Below are 19,183 nucleotides of genomic sequence, written 5' to 3' on the forward strand. Positions count from 1 at the left end.
TTTTTTTAAGTCGACACAATTTTCCTACAGACCTTTAGAAACTACTGCCTTCTGATTCATAAGTAGGTGCAACGTACTGCAAGGATTGATCAAGAGGGTTCAGATCAAGAGTGTTTGGCTACTGTGACAGGGTCACTCTGGGATGGGCTTGCTCGTCTGAAGATGGAAGAGTAAGGGAATCTGAAGACAGCATTATTCCCAAAGGACAACATACAGTGGGGAAAAAAAGAAAGGAAGGCAGAATAAAGAATTCCCTTCTACCTATTTTCATCTCTTTTTCCCTTGGAATAATGGGATCATGATTTGTATTTTAGAGAATGTTTTGTTCTATCACGCTCTCTTCTATTGCTATCAAAACAAAAATAAAATTTCCCTTCCTTTCTTAAAGCAATGCTTTGCTTCCCCTGCTTTTCTTTCTAACTGTAACTTCCAAGATAAACTGTGTTCAATGATTCACTTCTATGCATCATTGGGATATCAGAATGTCCATAAACTGCCAGTATATATGTCTACCTACAAAGACACACATGCATACAAACTCTGTCACAGCATATACATGATTAAGGCATTTTATTTGAGTACTCACTTAATACACACTTCTATAAAGTCTACCAAAGGTATTTAAAGTGTCAGATTTATAAAAATTTTAATTCAATTTTTAGGCCTGAATTAACACATTTACTTCATTTTTTTGTTTGCTATTTTGAATAGCTTGACAATTTCTTGGTTTGCAATGGAAGTTAAATTTCGATATCTACCATAAGCAGGATATTCATTCCCTTCCTCAAGAATCAAAATACCTATCATAATCCCTTGTTAATTCCTAACTTTTGTATGAATATTGGATGAAATGTTTACAAATGTAGCATATATAAAATATTCAGAAGCTAAATAGCACAAATAAAAAAAAGAAATCTAAAATAGTCTATCTTAATAAAAAGAGATGAAAACCTATATAATCCCTTCAGAAGAAACAGGTTTCATTCATAAAAAAGGACAGAAAATAATAATGAAGAATTATAAAAATAACACTTAACTACAAAAATGTACAATACCTCATATTCAACCTTTGACTCCAAATAGCATTGTTAATATATCAGCATGTTTTAGTTGCATACATACAAAATGAGACACACAGATTATTTCATTTCACAGCTCTGAGAGTTCTTCAGATCCTACACATGTTTAAAATTGCTGTTTATATTTGATACAATTACTGTCTTTAAAAAATCAAATAGCATCTTTTATATTTTTATACTGAATAAAAGATGCACTGACTCTCTATTTCCCACTAAGCTCACTGAATATGATATACTGTACTTCAGTTTTAGCAATCTGGGCTGGATGATGCTAAGAAAAGACTACAATATAAGAACTCCAGGAAGAAAGTGCTTATCATCAAGTATAGAAGGCTTGGAAAAATCATCAGTGATTGATATATTACTGTCCAGTTACTTACCATACAGATTTATGATGAAATATGAGGTGCTATGTCTCAGACCTATTTTCTATTGAAGTCACATTTTGTGCACATGAATTTCCTTTTAATTTTGAAAATGCATTTAGTCACAAATCCTAGGCAACTTTCTAGAAGTCAGTTTAAAAATAGAAAGTTCTTTGATATTGGTTGACTTTCTGCTTACTATTTTTCTAAAAAGATACTCTTAAAATGTGAATGACATTTATTTAGTAAGAAAATAGTATGATATAATATTTGGATGAAGTAAATATCCTCAAGCATCAGTAGTGAAGAAGACTATGTGCTAAGGGCTTCACCTATCAGAAGAGATACAGGTTAAATCACTGTACATGAAAAGATTCTTAAATACTTTTTGCTATTCAATATTAAAAATGTTTGTTTCATTCATAGAAATTGAGTTCATTTCAAATAGCAGCTGATTCTTCATTAAATCAGAACCAAATTACTAATTTCAGTATTAATGGTTAGCTTTGACATGTTTAAAAAGGGTAGAAGATACTTAACTGACTTGTCTTCCACCTTGAAACGTACTGTTCAGGGAAATGGAATTGTTCAAAGATACATTTTCTTTCTGCCAATCTGTGAGATATAATTATTCTCTTAATGAACCTCTCAATGAGTGGCAATCTTTCAGAACCTGAACAGGTAAAATATAATGATAATGGGAACAGCTTTATAAATATAAGGATAAAGTGAGGTTGTTATTTTATACCATATTATGGGATAATTAGAATAACAGTGCAGCATTTGAACTTTCTCTAAAAAGCTGCTTGGGGGCTCATTTAAATTAGTTATGTTTATCCATAGAGGTTTTTAGTCTTTTTTCAAATGACTGTCACTTCACAACATTCAGGCCTCAATTTTTAATTTTCTCTGATTATTATCTGTACTGTACACCAGCCAATAGACAATGCCTCAAAGAGACACCACTTGCACCCAAGTTATAAATCTATAATTTATGCAAGGAAGAACAATATAACTGTTTTTATTTAACCAGGAGAAAAATTATTCAGTATGGAAGGAATGTGATCTGTATGAATCTCTATCAATTACCACAAAAACAGAACTGGCTGGATATTGTCCAAGAAGTTACTATTTCTATGTTAACTAGGTCTATACCTTATTTGTAAAAACTAAAATTCATGGCAGTGGAAATCTAGTGGTTAGTTGTTTTGGTCAAAGGTACATACAGGTCAAAGACAATTACCTATGTTGAGATTTGATTCTTTCAAGGAACAAGTCTCTTTGCTCTCTGCTAGACCCTACCCTGACCCTGGAACACTTTAGTAGTTAAGACAACTGTGTGCAAGGAATACCAGGAGCCAGACTGTGGCATTTTCATTATATCCATTAAGGTAATCAGAAATAAAACACTTATAAATAAAGAGGGGTAAAATAAAATTTCAGTGTCTCTATCATGACATGGAATCACTAGACATAATATCACTCCAAAAGATGGTACAATTAAAGCTTCATTCTCAAAAAAATTATATGTTTTCTTGGTTATTTTCTCTCGATGGAAAAGAAAATATGGTGTTTAATACAAATAGAAAAAAAATAGAACCATGACTTATATTTAACAATTTAACAATTCATGTAGCTGATTTCATGTCTTGTTGATAGTTCTTTCGTGTTTACTGTTTAAAAAAGATTCTCCTATAATCAGGACATATGAAATCATTTTTACATGTACTGATTATAGGAAAGCTATTTTAACTCCCCTATCAGCTGAGTGTCAAACCATCACCCTCAAATGACAAAGTTATTTGAATATATTTGCTTTATATTTAGGACACTTCTAAGAACGGCCTCATATTGGGAAACTTTATGTGACTACTATTTGAAAGCATGCTCTACAAGTATTAAGGAGTTGAGACTTACATAATCAGCCAAAATTTATTTAACTTGGAAATATGCTTTGTATTTCTACCATGCACATGTTAAATGGATTAAAATTTATACTGCAGTTTTAGCCTGGGTAAATACCTTCCATTATTTTAAAAAGACTCGACTGTAAGTTATGTCACAGAAACAAGTAAGATGGTTGTCTTATCCCTAATATTAGACATCAGCATCGTGGAGTAAATTACCTGTTAAAGCATTTATATTTTCCATCTTTCTCTGAATTTAAAATTAAACTCAGAAGTTTAATTTTAGATAGAAAATAGTTAGAAATACGGAAATAATAGAAACACAGAAGAGTCTGGGAATAGCATTAGCAATTTGAAATGAAGATACTTTGCCTCAGAAGACAGAGAAGGTAACAGCTGAACCTTCATTTAAAACCTCAAGTAAACAAATTCCTTTCATTTTTCCCTTGCATCTATTAAATCAATTGCCAAATCACATATTTTTCAAAATGAAACCATTACTAAAGCCTCATTATTTTTCAAATTTCCCAGATTCATTCAGTCAGTTCAGTCGCTCAGTCGTGTCCGACTCTTTGCAACCCCATGAATCACAGCACACCAGGCCTCCCTGTCCATCACAAACTCCCGGAGTTCACTCAAACTCATGTCCATCGAGTCGGTGATGCCATCCAGCCATCTCATTCTCTGTCGTCCCTGTCTCCTCCTGCCCCCAATCCTTCCTAGCATCAGAGTCTTTTCCAGTGAGTCAACTCGTCGCATGAGGTGGCCAAAGTATTGGAGTTTCAGCTTTAGCATCAGTCCTTCCAATGAACACCCAGGATTGATCTCCTTTAGAATGGACTGGTTGGATCTCCTTGCAGTCCAAGGGACTCTCAAGAGTCTTCTCCAGCACCACAGTTCAAAAGCATCAATTCTTCGGCGCTCAGCTTTCTTCACAGTCCAACTCTCACATCCATACATGACCACTGGAAAAACCATAGCCTTGACTAGATGGACCTTGGTTGGCAAAGTAATGTCTCTGCTTTTTAATATGCTATCTAGGTTGGTCATAACTTTCCTTCCAAGGAGTAAGCGTCTTTTAATTTCCTGGCTGCAGTAGGTGAAAGCAAATGTTCTACAATTCTTATCTACCTGTTCTTTGGATTTTCTTCATTTTCCTAATTTCAATTTGTTTCCAAGAATAAACCTTTAATTTAAATGATATCATTAATATGTATAAGAAAACACCACATTTCTGTTTAAATGATAACTTATACCGTATTATGTCCAAAATAATTTTGTAGCCTTACCGATTTCACTATAAGAAATTCAAGAGTTGTACTCCATGTCAGATTTTATTTCTATAATTATACAGTCTGTCAGATTTTGAAACTTTGACTGTTGAACATGGGGTATAGGGCAATAATCCCAGTCATGAAATGGTATTTCATATAGCTCCATAATGAATAAAATAATTTTTTAAAATTGATGTTTTAAGTTTCTATAGTGTCATGACAAGCAGGAATTTCATAAATACTTCTTCAATATATGCATGATTTTATAGGACAGCTAGGAAAGTTATGACCAACCTAGACAGCATATTAAAAAGCAGAGATGTTACTTTGCCAACAAAGGTCCATTGAGTCAAAGCTATGGTTTTTCCAGAAGTCATGCATGAATGTGAGAGTTGGACTATAAAGAAAGCTGAGCACTGAAGAATTGATGCTTTTGAACTGTGGTGTTGGATAAGACTCTTGAGAGTCCCTTGGACTGCAAGGAGATCCAACCAGTCCATTCTAGAGGAGATCAATCCTGAATATTCATTGGAAGGACTGATGTTGAAGCTGAAACTCCAATATTTTGGCCACCTGATGTGGAGAACTGATTCATTTGAAAAGACCCTGATGCTGGGAAAGATTGAAGGGGGGAGGCGAAGGGGACAGTAGAATATGGCAGAGGACGAGATGGTTGGATGGCATCACTGACACAATGGTCATCAGTTTGAGTAAACTCCAGGAGTTTGTGATGGACAGGGAGGCCTGGCGTATTGCAGTCCATGGGGTCACAAAGAGTAGGACATGACTGAGAAACTGAACTGAAGTGAAAGGCCAAATATAAGAGCACATGATCTTATATTTTGAAAATATATTTTTATACATAAATGTTTTATATTTTATAGTTTCTTTTTATAGTTATTTATAAAGTTTAAATTCATGGCTTTTGTAAAAAATAAAAAAGGAAAGAGACCTATCACATTAAGATATCCAGGTATATGATGTAATTTTCAAACGGCAAACAGAAATTTTGAAATTTAGGTGGCTTTATTAAGTACGTGCTATTACTTGCATTATCCATTGCTAGAAATTTTCAAAGGAGGTAGTTTAAAAACATACAATTAGAAACTCAACTTGAGACATCTCCTTAAAGGTTACTAGACAACAAATGTGTGGATTTATCTATTTTAAACTAATGAAATTGTCATGGTATTGGTATATGCATCTATCTCTGTAAAATGCAACATCTCAAATGCCATGGTCTTTTTTCAGCAATTTTAACATCGAGGTATAATAATGCAACATGAGATCCTTTTTTTGCTTCTAAATGTAATTGATTTAATCACTGAATTTAAATGCTTGGAAATTGTTCTGCTTGCTGGTGTTTGAATGCCAAATTCATCATCTACAGTTCTAAAATGAATGTTGCAGTTATATTTAGACAACTTAAAAAAAAACCTGCCTTCTAAATTACCCTACATAACCCATAGAAATGTCTAGAAAAATTGACAGTGCATGACAAATGTCCACTTTTATCAACTTTCAGGTGTGGTTTAGTTGCTCAGTCGTGTCCAACTCTTTGCAACCCTATGGACTGTAGCCCGCCAGGCTCTTCTATCCAAGGGATTCTGCAGGCAAGAATACTGGAGTGAATTGCCATTCCCTTCTCCAAACTTTCAGGTAATTGGAACTTTTAGAAGGAGTAGGAAGTGTTCGATTCTTCTTATTTAAATATCCCTTGTGCAATTTTCTAGGCAATAACAGCAGACATAGGTTAATCCCAACTCTTCAAGAACTCACAATCCCCATTTTAACGATAAAGACCTTGAAGCCAATAACCTTATTTTAAGAAATGAAATTCAACTTTAGCCAAGCTATCACAGATATCAACTCATTTGTTTTCTTTGATCAGTTTGGCTTGGATTGACCTTTTTTTCCTTTTAACTTCTTCAGAATATTCAAAAAAATAAATAAAGTCATTTGATATAGAGAGTCCATGACAGTTAATCAGATACACAGATCTATCCTCTAGCTCCTAAAAAGAATGAGGGTTTTAGTCTCCCCAGTACAGAGAACAGACATCAAATAAGGTGGGGTAGGGGTATGTGCAGTGTAAGCCTATTTCAGGGGAACTCACACACAAGTAAAGTCATGCTCAAAATTCTCCAAGCCAGGATTCAGCAATACGTGAACCATGAACTTCCAGATATTCAAGCAGGTTTTAGAAAAGGCAGAGGCACCAGAGATCAAATTGCCAACATCCACTGGATCATGGAGAAAGCAAGAGAGTTCCAGAAAAGCATCTATTTCTGCTTCATTGACTATGCCAAAGCCTTTGACTGTGTGGCTCACAATAAACTGTGGAACATTCTGAAAGAGATGGGAATACCAGACCACCTGACCTGCCTCTTGAGAAACCTATATGCAGGTCAGGAAGCAACAGTTAGAACTGGACATGGAATAACAGACTGGTTCCAAATAGGAAAAGGAGTATGTCAAGGTTGTATATTGTCATCCTGCTTATTTAACTTATATGCAGAGTATATCATGAGGAATGCTGGGCTGGAAGAAGCACAAGCTGGAATCAAGATTGCCAGGAGAAATATCAATAACCTCAGATATGCAAATGACACCACCCTTATGGCAGAAAGTGAAGAGGAACTCAAAAGCCTCTTGATGAAAGTGAAAGAGAAGAGTGATAAGGTTGGCTTGAAGCTCAACATTCAGAAAACAAAGATCATGGCATTTGGTCCCATCACTTCATGGGAAATAGATGGGGAAACAGTGTCAGACTTTATTTTTTTGGGCTCCAAAATCACTGCGAATGCTGTTTGCAGCCATGAAATTAAGAGATGCTTACTCCTTGGAAGGAAAGTTATGACCAACCTAGATAGCATATTAAAAAGCAGAGACATTACTTTGCTAACAAAGGTCCATCTAGTCAAGGCTATGGTTTTTCCCGTGGTCATGAATGGATGTGAGAGTTGGACTGTGAAGAAAGCTGATTGCCGAAGAATTGATGCTTTTGAACTGTGGTGTTGGAGAAGACTCTTGAGAGTCCCTTGGACTGCAAGGAGGTCCAACCAGTCCATTCTAAAGGAGATCAATCCTGGGTATTCATTGGAAGGACTGATGCTAAAGCTGAAACTCTAATACTTTGGCCACCTCATGGACGAGTTGACTCACTGGAAAAGACTCTAATGCGGGAGGGATTGGGGGCAGGAGAAGGGGATGAAGGAGAATGAGATGGCTGGATGGCATCTCCGACTTGATGGACATGAGTTTGAGTGAACTCCGGGAGTTGGTGATGAACAGGGAGGCCTGGCATGCTGTGATTCAGGGGGTCGCAAAGAGTCGGACACGACTGAGCGACTGAACTGAACTGAACTGAACTATACATAGTAAATTTCATACAAGATAATGAAGAATAAAAAAAAATGTTTACACTAAGTATACAAAATTGGGACTATGCAAATAAAACAAAGTGCTGGAATCTGTAATAATAGCCTTCATGGAGTTTTCCACACTTTAGTCTTTCTGGTCCCACCATCCGTTTTTTCCATATCCACATACTTCCTCTATTATTTTTTAGTTTTGGCTCAGTGGTAAATAACCTGCCTCTAATACAGGAGCCCCAGAAGACTTGGGTTCAATCCCTGGGCCAGGAAGATGCCCTGTAGGGAGTCATGGCAACCCACTCCAGTATTCTTGCCTGGAGAATCCCATGGACAGAGGAGCCTGGCAAGTTACAGTCCAGAGGGTAGCAAAGAGTTGGATGTGACTGAAGCAACTTAGCACAGCACTATTTTAATTAAATGAACTTATTTCAAAAATGAAATTATTTAAAATTACAAATTAAGGAAAAAGTATCCCTTACCAAAAAGAAAACAGCAGCCACTGTACATATAGAAGCTATCACACCTTAAAATATTCATCTGGGTACAGCTCAGTTTTCCTTCAGTGGAGTATATGCTACCCTGAGAAATTTGGCCCAAAGAAAAATGAGCATTGGTAAATGGAAATGAAAACACAAGATTTTATCGACAACATCATACGTTAATTAGCTTTTAAAATAAACTTTTCTATCTGTATCCATATGTGGGGTAGACAGTCACCTAGTTAATGAGGTTTTAAGCAGGAAGTCCAGCTGCTCCTGACAGTACCTCCTTTAGCTTTTGGCAAATGTCTGAAATTCTACGGCTTGAATGTAATTACTTTTGCTCACTGGTTTTCAAACTTTTTAAAGCAGTCAACCTTTTTCTGCTTTAAACGAAGCAATATTTTTGAGACCAGTAAATTAAAGAGAAAATTAGAATTTTATTTCTGCAAATATATTTTAGAGGTTTAAATTGCTAACACCTGTGATATAGTCACTCTATAGGAATAATGGAGTTATTATGAGGAGGGTAGCTGCAGTGTCATAGGCAGCCTATTTTTCATTGATTTCTGGAGTTCTTTTGTTGTTGTTGTATGATATTGGGACTATCCCGATCAAGACAGACATGTAATTGTAAATGACATGAACTTTGTACCTCTCACTTGACAGTCTTGCACAATTCTGCATTCCTTACTGGAAAATGGTATAGTTAGACTTGTATCTTAAAAGCTTAAAACCATTAAGTAAAAGTAAAAACAAGTAGAAACTGCTTACATTACTTGAGAGGTCCTTGCTGTTAAAAAATACTTTTTACAGGTATCCTTTTAGTATAGTTTTTCAACTTTGTCAATAAAATTTACTTGCTGCATGCTTCAGATGTTAACTCAAAGTTTCAACTAGTCAAATTTGTCTTATTTCTGCATATTATCTGAAATTGTTTCAGTTTCATCGCTGTCTCTTGAGCAGAAGTTGTGAGCATGTTTGTATCATAAATCTCTGTTAAAACTCCATTTGATATACAAAACAGTACAAACTTATTATTTGGGGGAGACAATTAACTAATGCAATTTCTTATAAGCAAAATCTTTTCCAAGAAGTGACTTCCATTTTCATTAAAAGTATTAATTAGCATTAGTATCACCACCTTGTTTTCATTTCCTTTGATTGTTAAGCTCTGTTTATTGCTTGTGCCAAGCAAAAGTACCTGAGCTTGCTGGCCTTTTAATTGTGATTCACATATATTGTGGTGGTAATGTACCCATTTGTACAATTTTCCTCATTAAATATACAATGATATATATTAAAATGACCGTTGCACACCTAGAATTTCCAATTAATGTCACATTTATCTGTTTACTCATTTAGACATGTGTATGTCTACAAACGTGTGTGGAAAGAAATAACGATCATGTTCTTCATCTATCTACGGATCAATCCAGCCACTGGGAAAAGTAGGAGGTGGACCAGGAGGAGTAAAGGAAGCTGTTTTGTCTAGTAACACAATTTGATGATTTAAGAATCATCAATATGACAAAATGTTTCTATAGAATGCACTATACAGGGTTTTGTTATAGGTTTTCTGTTGATGTTTCAAAATATGACAGAAATGAATTATAAACAAGAACTGCAATTATAGCTCAATGGAACACAGTGTGAAAAATAATGGTTTAGCTGAAGGCCTTTGCTTCTCTTAAAATGCAAATAACTCTACATTCATGGGCAATCAGTCATTTATATATTAATATGAAGGAATTTATTAGATATCTTTCTGATGCTTGGGTTTAATGCAGAAGAAGTGAAGAAAAATATTTACTTAGCAACTGAAAGAAATGGGAAAGACTAAGGCACTGAACATCAATTTTGATGATTTCACAATTTTGCTTAAAGACCATGCTGTCAATATATGATACACTCATTTGTATTTCCTAAAGAAGTAAAAGAAAGCAAACAACGAAAATAAAACAGACAATGCACAAAGAAAATGTCTGAATTAGATAAATGTATAAAAATGTTTCAGAATTGCATCCAACTGTTCTAGAATATTTTGCTAGAACAATAATGTAATTAAATTAATTACTTATAATTTTGATCAACTTGAATTAAATCAACCGTAAAGTTTTCAACAAGTGAATTTATTAAGTGAAGATACTCTGATCTGATACTCTGAGTGTCTTCAAAGATTGCAAGCAAATAAATTGTGCAGATGATGTAGGGCAAAGTATAAATGAGTATGTTATGCTCCAAACCTGACCGTGTACCTTATATCTATGGCATTAAAAAAAAATTAAACTTTCAAACTTTTCTTAATTTAAATCTTTCCACTAAAGAATAAAAATTCTTTATTTCAAGAATCAAGTTAGATATGCTTCCCCCCTCTCCCGACCACCAAAACTTCCTAAAGTTTATGGCAACAAGCATACATTTTAATACAGCAAAAATTTAGTTTCAACTTCAAATTTTTTACAGAGCCATATCAGAAAGTTGCTAGTTAATATTTAAAGAAGTGCATCTTAAAAAGAAGAAATTTAAATTATTAACCTATTTAATTATTTAATTTGAACCTAGGTTAAATAAGAAAACTTGTTGGACTAGAATTATATTCTCAGTATTTCATTCTACAGACAATAGCTATCCTTTTATGTAAATTTGAAAATACACTTAGATTTAAAATACTGATTGACCTTTAATACAATTATTTTGGCATCAAGAATTTGAAAAAAAAGATCAAATGATAGAAACAATTACCATTTCAAAGAGGGATACATGCAGATATTTTAAGTACTAAGTTTCTTTCATTTCTGATTATTAAATATAACATATAAGAACTAATAGAATAAATGTGAAATCAAAACTTAGAAACATTTTGTGATATTCTTAACTATTGTGTTGTGAAACATATCAAAATGAAAAAATCTTGATAAAATTAATAAAAGACTGGTTAATACAGAAATATTTTTAAAAATATTCAGCTGATAAGGTAATTTTAAGCATTAACCTACTCCAGTATTCTTGCATTGAAAATTCCACAGACAGAGGAGCCTGGTGGGCTACAGTCCATGGAGTCATGAAGAGTTGGACACGACTGAGTGACTGAGCAAGCATACTGATCTTGAAGTAAAACTAAACCCAAACTTACAAGCACAGTTGGTACAGAGAGGAGAAAACAGTTTAGCCAAATCCATTATAAAGCGTGCTTTTGTACTAATACAACAACTTTTGAAAACTCTGATTTCTGATGTTTTACCCCACTTTGTAATCTCTGGTGGCTCATACGGTAAAGTGTCTGCCTACAATGTGGGAGACCTGGATTCAATCCCTGGGTCAGGAAGATCTCCTGGAGAAGGAAATGGCAACCTACTCCAGTATTCTTGCCTGGAAAATCCCATCGATGGAGGAGCCTGGTGGGCTACAGTCCATGGGGTCACAAAGAGTCTGACAGGACTGAGCGACTTCACTCACTTGTACTGAGAAAAATGTATCCTTAAGTCACAGTAGGTTCTCACTTCTTTCTTTCCCAAGATTATGGAAACTTGAAACGAATAGTTTATAGTACAAACAAGATGACAGGATGGAAGAGAGAACTTTTTCTAGAGTTATAGGCACTGACAGTCTATACGTCTCGCTGACCTGTCTGTTTTTCACTTCAGATGTGTATTTCTCAGCATACCAAGGGGGACACATGAGTTTGTGAGTGTGTGCTAAGTCACTTTAGTTGTGCCTGACTCTTTGCAACCCCATGGACTGTAGCCCGCCAGGTTCCCCTACCCATGGATTTTCCAGGAAAGAATACTGGCGTTGGTTGCCATTCCTACTCCAGAAGGTCTTCCTGACCCAGGGCTCAATCCATGACTCTTATGTCCCCTGCACTGGCAGGCAGGTTCTTGGCCTGGGATGCTATATCCATAGTGAGTCTACAGACACTTATCCTGGTGAAGCACGCCATGACTTTTACAAACTTTAACATCTCATTGGGTAAACATAGTTGGCAGTTGAGCATTGAGAATCAATTCAGATACACACCTGAAATGTCTACATGCAAAGGACATGCCAAGTATTAACATATAGTGATAAAACAGAAAAAAATAAATGTAGAAATTATTACATACATATTATATATGTATACACACACACACACACACACACACACACATATATATATATAAAACTTCTTTTTTAACTCTGTGGACTATATTATTATATGTACTCATTGCTTCCCTGGGGATAGAAGCAGAGATTTTTAGGTTTGGTCTTAGCATGGTTCTTGAACTAATTTTTAAACTTAGAAAATTTTAAGGAATCTTTTTAGAAATCTACAATATTAGTGTCAACAACTTCTAGAAATAAATAGTTATACCCAATTCCCCTCATTTTAAAATTCATATAGCACAAATTGATTCATTTTTTCTATGTATCTCTCCAAAAACAATTTTTCTCCATGTTTTCATACAGTTATATTCATTCTGAATATAAAGCTTTTTCATTAATTTGTTACCAACTTTCTTGCATTAAATGCCACAACTCTACAAGATTTGTCTTTTTAGGATCACCAATAAATTTAATGGGCATAAAAACTTTGTGTTATTGGCAGGTTGTAACACTTTCAAGAGAATAATTAATTGCTTCCTCTGTCAATTTTCTTCCACCTTCATGGTCACCAAATCCACATTACAGAAGTCTCTACTGAAACTTGAATCAGATACCTGAAGACATCAAAACATGAAGCTATTTCCCTCCAGCATCAAGCTGATCAACCATGCTCACATTTTATTTCTTTATTTAAAAAACAAATTTTTATTTGTTTATCCCGTATGTCTTTAACCACTTCCCATTTTGTCTTTGTTACACACGGCTGGGTCAATATGTTTTCGTGGTCATCTGAATATCATCAGTGGTTTTAGGTAGATTCTAGAAGGCTAAAAATATAGAATGGATACTAGACATAAACTGCGTCATGATCAATTATTAGAATACCACCAATCTGGTGTCTTTGTAAAATCTATCAACAAGAATTAGTTGTCATGTCCCAATGTGAACTATATTTCAGTGGAACTGAAAATTAATCCATCACTATTGCACCCTATTTTGTTAGCCCTTTACCTTTTGTTTTCCAGGCATTCCAAGTTTTACTAAATTTCTGGAAAAATAGAAGCAGATAATCAAAACTGACCATGGGATATTTAAACATGCTATTATATATGGTGTTTATGACAACAGCTTCATGTAAGAAAGCCAAAAATAAAACTTGCAACACACCTCAGGAAAAGTGTTAATCTAGGCCCTGGTTAGAGCAACTCAAACATCTTAACCAAGATGATCACATTCTAGATTTTAATGTATAATACGTCCTATAATATAATCTTCTAAAAACTCACAAACATTTTACTTCCCATGTAAAGAACTATATCCAGAAAAGGAGAAGAAAGGAGAAAATGTTCATGAAAATATAGCCCATTTATACATGACTTTTAGAATCTATTATGATATAATAATCTCACTTGTATATCTAATATCATTTAAAAATATAACCATATAAATATACAGACTATAGGGAAATGGAAAACTCTTTCATTCTAGAGTAGCCTTCAAGAGCTGATTATTAAGTCACTTAACAATTAAATGTTAGAAAACTTACCTTGACTTGCAAACTTCAACTCTTTGGCATCTATGAGCGTGGTCCTTTTGTCAGACCCCTTTTTCTCTATTCGGCGATGGCTTCGTCTTTTCTTAGACTCTCCCCAAAGATTGGACCCTCCATGCATGCTTGGTATATTCAAAATAGCAATTCCCTCCAGAGAGATGTTTATTAAATCAATCTGTACTCCATCACACTGATCAGAAAGATGAAAAGAACAGAAACAATATGATTTCATCTTTTGCATATTCTCATCTTTTGGTAAGAATTTTTTAATCTATAATCTTATCCTTTCTAAATTAACCTTTTAAGAACACTTAAATGGTTACCCTAAAGGTCAATATAAAAGACAAAGCCGTCAATAACATTTACCAGGTATCATGAATAGTCTTTAAAAATTACCAAATTAAGTCACTGATATATCTTTGTTTACAGAACACCTTTGGAAGGCACGTTTTAGTGTCTGCATATATAATGAGCTGCAGATTTCCAATGTGTTACAAAGAGGTTGACTCTGTTAAGTTTGGTCACATTTCAGACTGAAATTTTAATGACTGCTTCTTATTTAGAACACACTGCAAGGTATTATTGGGGGAAAATTAAGAAACAGAATTCATAATTCAGGGTCTCATTTTTGGGGAGCAGAGAAAGAAGTGGCTTAAAGACTTTCGAAAAGAGAAGGTAATTCAAAGAGATATGAATTACACTCAAGTGGCCAAGGATATTTTCCTGGACTAGATTAAGTTCCAAGCACAGTGTCAAAGAGAGATGCACAGTTATTTAGAGAGCTATTCAAAGAGAGATGCAGAGAGATGAACAGCTATTTAGATGAGAATCGAGGAGCAGAGAGGCTGAGCAAAGGAAATGCCAAGATCAGCAGCAGTAAAAGGAATTCCCAACCTGTCATTACTAGGAACTGCTGTAACAAAAGACTGAAAAATGAAATCAGTTAGTCCAGCCAGATTTTTTGTTTGCCGGGTGATAAGACATCCTTCACTCTTCTGACTGTGCAAAATAGGAAACAGTCTACCAGACAATGCTTATTCAGAATGGTCACTGTTTACTTTTACAAATTTTCTATGCATTTCCACCAATGGATGTGGGTGGAAAGTGACAAGACCATACTGTATTTTTAAAGTATTATTATTTATTCATTTGCTTTGGGTTTTCTAAAACGATCGTTAGTTTATAAATACATCCCAGATATTCCTCTGCCATTTTTCATTAGAAGTTAATATGAGTAGATTAACTTGCTTTACCAGTAAGTAATCCTATGCTTTACAAGTAAATATTGTTAGGAATATGAACTTCATATATTAAAGTATAGCTTCAGTGGGATTGTTTATTTGCTGTGTTTTTATTACAGAAAAAAATGTGGAAATAATTTCATCATTTTCTTTCAAAGAGTAATCATTGATTTTTGAACTCAAGAGATAATCTGCCACCATAAATATAAAAACAAAAAAAAAATAAGACCACAAACCCTCTCTTCTCCCACATTTTCCTAATCATACTGAATCTAACACTGTATCTTGTTCACTAAGATATAAAAACTGTGAAATAAAGCAACACATCTTGCGCCTACTTGGAGGAGCTAGAAACAAATTCTAGAGAAGGTGCCAAGTTTTCATTCAATTTGTTTCAATGAGGGTGAAACCAAGATCTGGGTGATGCCTTTTTTTTCTGCCTTAGAAACAACTGATTTTTTCCCCCTTCTTTTCATATATTAAATTAAGACGATTTCTTTTTACTAAAGAATTCTGCTCATGTGTATACTCACTTACTGCTGTATATTCTAGATAAACAGATATTAATTTCATAATTAAAAGTAATCTTGTGTAAATACCCTGCAGGCCTCAATGAATCAAACACATACTGTGTGTCAGGCCTCCCACTGTCTTCAAGTGGAATGTACTGGCTGGATAATTAGATAGTACATATTTTTTAACCTTATTTGCATGCATATTATATCTTTTGCACACTGACAAGCAGCAGTAACAACAAAAGTCAGATTACCACAGGGAATTCCCACAAAGAAGTCTTCATTCCTTATAATTTGCAGCCTAAATTAAAATAATTTGATCTTTGACAAGGATGAAATGTCAAGCAGAAGGGGGTCCTCTACAAGCCACGGCCTGTGGCTTCTGAAATCTGCCTAATTTATGTCAGTCACTTCTTAATACATATTTAAGTATTACACGAAAAAGATGATAAATATGCAATCTGACACCTTTGGTATTTCCCTGCTGTTAATTTATAAAGGTCTGGCTTCCCCCAAACTGACTAAAATCATTTAAATAACAGAAGAATTGTGAAATAAGCTGGAGTTGGGGCCTGGCTTCCATTTTCACTCAATATTGAACACAGCAGGTTGTACACTAAGACAATTATTTGACGAGGCCTCTGAACCCCACTGTGACAAGTTACTTTCAGAATTAGTGGAGTAGTATTCCTTTGTTCATCTGCAGCAAAGGAGAGCATGTTGCAAATAGGTTTTTTGTTTTTTTGTTTGCTTTTAATTGAACTCAAGGAATCACATGTGACAACTGAAAAACATCAGTGTATACTATTATTCCTGTTTTCACTCTCCATAGTCTTGTCATGTGTAGGCTTAAGGAAATAGTGAGCAGCTCTCTGAAAAGTCGAAAAAAATCCTTAAGAAATCCCGAAGAAGGACCGATGAACACTGAGGCTCCTATGAGAGCCGGACAATGTTCTTACATAAATGCCTATTTATTAATCATTTGTTTCCACTGGTTCTTGACCCCAGGCTACCTTCCTCTGTTGGCTTTTACACTGTGTTGATTAGTCTGGAAATTTCCAGAGCTGGTTCTGATGGAGACCAGGAGTTGTAGCATACCAGTTGAGTGCATGGAAATAAAAGCTGAGGCGAAGGTTATGAAACATAAACAAGTTATAATACTGTGTCAGATAATATTTTCATCCACTTGGAAGATTTACGATTTTTAACAAGGTAGCTACAGAGGAAAAGAATTTAAAACGTAACAGCTTCAGTGAGTCAATAAATCCTGAATATTTTTATTATGTTGAAGAAAGGTCATTAACATATAGTGCTCTGGGAGCCATTTGCAGAGTGCAAGGTTGTCAGGCCACTGTCCACTCATTTCAGTTTTGAAACGGAAGATCGTATTCTAGGGACAAATTTACCAAAAAGAAAAGAAAATTGTTTACATTTTTCTTCAAATATATTTTAATCCTAGATTTTAAATATACCATGCACCATATTACATAGAAGGGTTAAAGACAAATTTTTATATGTGATTTTAGTGTTTGAGCTTCAGTTAACAAGCATTCAAAACATGTGAAGAACTTTGAAGAGCAATAAGTGTGCAAAATAAATCTGATGAGAACGATTAATGATAAACTGTAAATATTTTTTCACAGTGAGTTTAATTCTATGCCCAGGTGAGATAAAATTATTCATAATTTTACTTAATAAAACATAAAGTATTGCTTTATTTATTATTTAAAATGGCATGGTATAAAATGACTTAAATAAATCTGGTTTTTAAAAGAGTTTCTGCAAAGTTGTAGGTAATTCATAGGACAGAATTACGTTTTACAGAAGACTATAGCAGCAAACCTATAAGTTAACACAGACATGTACACATAAGTGGCTCAACGGGACTTCTGATATTTGAAGGCTGTGTACTCTGTATTTCACCAGTGATTAAGCTCCGTTTTTTTTTTGAAATGCATTTTAAAAGTATTATCCACAAAACACACTGTAATATAGGGACTCAGAATGCCTTTTAGGTAATTTTAGTATTAGCCGGTATTCTGGTGATGGTTATAAAAGTTCTGATTACAGATAATCGCATAGTTTTGTTTTACAGTGGGATGGGAGACAGCAGGCAAAGGAGAGGAAGATGGAAGAACTCCTATATACCTGGAAAACTGGAGTATTTGAAACTGGTACCATGTATGCACATACACAGCTGCTGAACATGTTGATAATAACAATTGTACGTTGGGTTCAAGATATCAAGCACTAGCCATACGTATCAGCAGAAAACCACTTTAATTTTAAATGTTTCTCTTTTTAGGCGATTCTGTGAAGTAAGAAATTATAGCTGGGATATTAAATTTCTCACTAAAAGCTATTAAAAATAACTTCTGGTAAATATAGAAATTTCACCTGTTGCTTACCTTTTACCTGTCTCATTTCTTCCCCACCCTCCTCAGTAACAAAATATAAAATATATTTATTTTAATGAAATGGTAACACTGTCTGACCCCCCACTGCATTTCTTATTCTTTCCTGGAATAAGGAGGTATTTTTTTGTTTGTTTGTTTTGGACTTAATGAATTCAATTTTTGTTTCCTATGATCATCTTGGTTAAGGTTCACATCTTACTATTTCCCTTCATTTTTGCTTCTGGAACTGCATTGCCAAAAAAAAAAAATCAAAAAACAGAACACCTGCGTAACTTTAGAAGCGAGGGAAGATCTTTTGACTGTTCTTATCACATATGTGTACGCACACACATACACACACACGTGCACACATATAAAGAGGGCAAGGAGATACTTTTGGAGGTGATGAGATGTTAATGGCTTTGATTATGATAATTCCATGGAATTTATTTTCTCCAAGTTGTCTGCATTAAATGTGTATAGCTTTATGTACATCAACTATGCCTCATAAAGGGTTTAAGAAAGAATGTTCATCCATAAGTTTTATTTCTCCCACTCCAAGATACTCTTTTGGATGGGGAAGGCTGGGCTCAGGTTCTCTAAGTACATGCTGAGATATCATCCAGGATGATTTTGATATATGGGGCATAGACAAAGCTGTGAAAATCTGCCTTATTGCCTTTAATAATTGTGCTTTCCGGGTTACTGGTTAATCAGAATCTTGTCTTTCTAATTCTGCTAATTAACTTTGTGTCCCTGACACACTTGCAATTTGCTAATTCATGAAGTCATTTAGGTTTTATGGAAATGTCTAAGTTTTATGTCTTAATCATTAAGACAAAGCTCAGGATTGGAGGATGGAAGTTTTGGCCTTAAAATACTATCCTCCCAAGTCTCACCAAATACCAAAAG

General features: G+C 34.6%; 1 protein-coding gene across 1 annotated transcript in view; it reads right to left on the bottom strand.

Moving 5' to 3' along the window:
* DGKB (diacylglycerol kinase beta) overlaps positions 1-19,183 on the bottom strand; it is an 898,781-nt gene that overhangs the window by 203,716 nt on the left and 675,882 nt on the right. Inside the window, exon 23 of the mRNA XM_088833532.1 lies at positions 14,114-14,309. Within this exon, the coding sequence (XP_088689658.1) occupies positions 14,114-14,309 (196 nt within the window). The remainder of the gene's footprint in view (positions 1-14,113; positions 14,310-19,183) is intronic.

Source organism: Moschus berezovskii, chromosome 3, assembly GCF_049115385.1.
Source record: "Moschus berezovskii isolate FMDL1 chromosome 3, NW_MosBer_1.0, whole genome shotgun sequence".
NCBI classification, from domain to species: domain Eukaryota; kingdom Metazoa; phylum Chordata; class Mammalia; order Artiodactyla; family Moschidae; genus Moschus; species Moschus berezovskii.